Below are 3833 nucleotides of genomic sequence, written 5' to 3'. Positions count from 1 at the left end.
AACTAGATTTTTTCAATCACCTCTTTAGGTTTTGTTGTTGAGCTCAAAACTTGTAGAGTTGGATTCATGATTTGTGTTGATGGTTTTGGTCAGTGCCTTTTTCTTGGCATATAGCCCTTTTTGGGGATTTCCTTTGCATTCCCTTAAAATTTATGTAGATTTGGCATGATTTAAGGGTGGAAATCCTCCTTACAATATGAAAAGATAGAAATGTTATTTTTTTTCTCACAACACCATTAATATTCATGTGTCACTTTTTACTAAAGCATGTATATGCGATAATGTGATGCTTTAGATTCAAGTGGAAGCCAACAAGGTTGCACCGTGGGCCACATTTGGGAGCTTCGGGAGCATTGGGTAAATGCTCCTTATATAGTTGCTATAGTTGTTTCAAATAATTTTGCCTCCCATGATCGATCTATGCCCTCGCCACCATCAACGTATATGTACCTCTTTGACTCACCGCTCTCAAACCCTACAGTCTCAAGCTCCATCTAAATAGTCTAGTGGTGGCAATTATTTTAATAGGCAATTCTCCACCTCTTCGTTGTGTGGGATTTTCACCCCTAGATGGGGTGCGAGGTTGTGGGTCCAATCACTAATGGTGACAGTGGATGTCCAAATTTTGGTGGTGATAGTGGATGGCCTAGCTCATCCAAATGGCTCCCATGATTGGCTCTGGCTATCTTTCCCTCTTGCTAGGATGAGGACAAGGACAAGGAGGATAATACAATAGTCACTTAACAACTTTTCCTTCTTTCTTTCTACTCTCTCGGATCTGCCCATGTTTTTGTTCCTAGGGGGTTCTTATATGTTTTTTATTCTCTAGGCTTTGCTCGTTTGACTACTATGGTGAGATCTTGTATCCCTCTACTATTTTTTTGTGAATAATGCACTTTTGTCTAATATTAATGGAATTGACCACTATTCATAAAAAAATAGTTTCAAAACATGATTGCAAGCTCTCTCTTTTAATTTCTCCTTCAAAAAAATTAATACTTAACCTATAACAAAATTTGCAAATATAAAATAAAATAGGCAATTGCCCACTACAAAACTGCACAGCACAATAGCAAGAAAACAAAATTGAAACTTTTTTCTAAATGCACTGTAAAGAAATTTTAAGTTAAAAAATAATCACTACCAATAAAATATAAGAACAACACCAAATATTTTGAATACAGAAAATAGTTGTTATTAATATGCAAATATAATAACAACTATGATAAATCTTCTGATATTGTGACCTGGATGAAATAAATTGCAAATACGTATCTCATATGCTTGCCTTCTTTGACAAATCTTATATTAAGAGCATGACCAATCGGTTGAGTGATTTTATAATAGAGCTGTTATATCATATTAAAAAATTGAAAGTAAAATTACTATAGAAAATCAAACCACTTTTCTCTCATGAACAACACCAAACTAGATAAATAGTAATAGAGCTATTATTATTTCGCCCTTATTTAGAGCTTATACAATATTGATTATCCAAATGCTTATTGTTCGCTTATAGAAATCTGGGCAAGATTGAAGGTGGGCATCAGAAGTTATAGGAAGCGAGCATGCGATAGGGAACATGAATATCGAGCTCCTCCACAACGTCAGGAAAGGCAGCCAACCTGAAGCTACGGTAGATCTCCCTGTTCCATCCCCTGACCGCCAGTTTCTCTGCCTCCTTAACCGCCGCCTGCAAAGTCCCCACCGAGTCGTCGAAAGCGGCGTCCACAATCCCTTTCTGAAAGGCCATCTGGGCGTTGAGCTTGGTGCCGCCTAGCACCACATCGCGCAGGGCTGCAGGGTGCAGCTTGCTACGAATCAAGGTTAGCATACTCTTGGGGATGTTGAAGCCATGATCGAGCTCGCACATGTAGAGGTGGGAGGACCCCTGCGTACTCATGAAGCGGTAATCGTGAGCCAGAGCAAGCGTGAAGGCGCTCGCCTCCGCGTGCCCGCAGATGGCTGCCACGGTGGGGATGCTGAGCTTCATGAAGGCTGCGAACATATTCTCTAATTTCTCCATGCCTATGTCAAAACGGTCGTGGGGGCTCTCGCCAACCCATTTCATGTCGAGGCCGCAGGAGAAGTATTTGCCTGCGTTGGTGGTTACCAGGGCTGCTGCGTCTGCCGATTCTTCCACCTCTTTGAGAGCGTCAGAGATGGCATCGAATGTTGTGGGATTAAACCTGTGCTCGCCGTCACCAACGAAGGTCAAGATGTACACATTTCCTCGCTTCTCTAGGCTGCACATCCTCGCTACCTTTCCTTTCCTTGCTCTTTCAAAACAAATCGAGGCAGTTTAGTGATGAATCAGATGAGTGATAGACAATTAAATAGGGGAGAGTGCTCCTGTATACTTGCTAACTCCGACTCGTCAACTAGGCTTCAGTCAAATCTATCAAATTTTGCACTCTTTACCCTTGATGAAATTATGGACCTCTTCATCAGCCGACTTTCTATCTTTAAAAAACTTCTTCCCCTCCATGTTCAACCTAGTAACATCAGCAATAAGATCCTCTTTATCTTTGAAGAAATGGCTAGCAGAATTATAAAATGGTTAGACACGAAATTGCCTATTACACATATTGAATAGCATTATGTTACTTTTATGTTGTTCAAATTTTTGAACAGTATCGACTTATTCTTTACGAGTAACACTACTAAAATTAAATTTGAACATAAAACCAACGACGTTTAAGAAGATCGTGAGTAAGGAATCATGACTAACTAGATTTTTTCAAACAATCTATCATTTTTTGTCTGGGCTTATGACGTATCGTTGGTCTCGAAAACAAATCAAGTTCATCTTGTACACCTTTCACCTTTCATCTTCTTGATAACAATTTCCACGTGGCTGATATGGCATTGTCCGAGATCTTTGCAGATGAATAGTTGAATTTGACCATACTGGCTTTCTTCCTTGGTTTTGCAAACAAATCAAGGCAGTCACAGGATGAACGCAGATGAGCGATGCATGAATAGTTGGTATTGCAAAACATGTAGTTGGGTAAACCATTGAATCATATATGCTGCTTCATCTCTGCAATTTCAGTTTTACAAGGTATCTTATTCCTTTGCATCAGTCTGATGGCTAATGCACTTTTGCTGACGACATTACCAAACTTTGTCAAGGTTGCATTTCTATGTCAATGGTTGATTCCATATGACTGTATTTCTAGAAACTAGCTCTTCCATTCAAAGTTTGGATTCAGACGCATGAGATAAACCTACCTAGACCAGAGTAGCTGGATACACCAATGTCCCTCCTTAGGAGCATGCATCGGCGTATCCAATACGCGTATATTAAAAAATATTTATTTATATTTACTTATTTTATTATGAATTTTAATTTTTAATTAATATTAAAAAATTAAATGTGGAAATGAGTTTTTATTTTTTAAGTTTAGATCAATATTGTTTATTTAGTTCTTTATATTTAATTTTTTCTGAAAATATATTTAGATATTTTCCTTTTTAATTTCTATTTAAAGTTTTATTTTGTTTTATTTTAATTTGGATTTAAATGACATTATTGTTAATTTAATTAAAGCTCACGCTTTGTAGTTTTTGGGTATATTGTAGTGTTAAATCAACTTATAATTATTTATCTGGCAATTATGTGTCTAAATTGTTTTTAAAGTAATTACAATCTCCTCTAATAACTTATAAAATTTTGGTAAATATATGTGTATGTGTTTTTAATGAATGTCATATCCAGCTGTATCACTATTAGTGGTCTTCAAAAATGGTCCTATTCGTATCTGTATCTATAACCTTGTCCGTGCAACTTTGACCTAGTTTGTCTTTATGTTGATCTTGAATCTTCATTT

At 37.3% G+C, this 3833-nt stretch overlaps 1 protein-coding gene across 1 annotated transcript; it reads right to left on the bottom strand.

The window, feature by feature from the left end:
• Nucleotides 1-1546: 1546 nt before the first annotated feature.
• Nucleotides 1547-2254, bottom strand: LOC131859273 (enoyl-CoA delta isomerase 2, peroxisomal-like). Its single transcript, XM_059212863.1, has one exon. It carries the CDS (start codon nt 2252-2254, stop codon nt 1547-1549), a length of 708 nt encoding a protein of 235 aa, XP_059068846.1.
• Between the last annotated feature and the right edge of the window lie 1579 nt (nt 2255-3833).

This window comes from Cryptomeria japonica, chromosome 10 (assembly GCF_030272615.1).
Source record: "Cryptomeria japonica chromosome 10, Sugi_1.0, whole genome shotgun sequence".
NCBI lineage: Eukaryota > Viridiplantae > Streptophyta > Pinopsida > Cupressales > Cupressaceae > Cryptomeria > Cryptomeria japonica.
This window is presented reverse-complemented; position numbering and strand designations above follow the sequence as displayed.

Bases quoted from the DNA above. Each gene is read 5' to 3' on its own strand.
- LOC131859273 (XM_059212863.1), bottom strand. From the start codon at position 2,254: ATGTGCAGCCTAGAGAAGCGAGGAAATGTGTACATCTTGACCTTCGTT.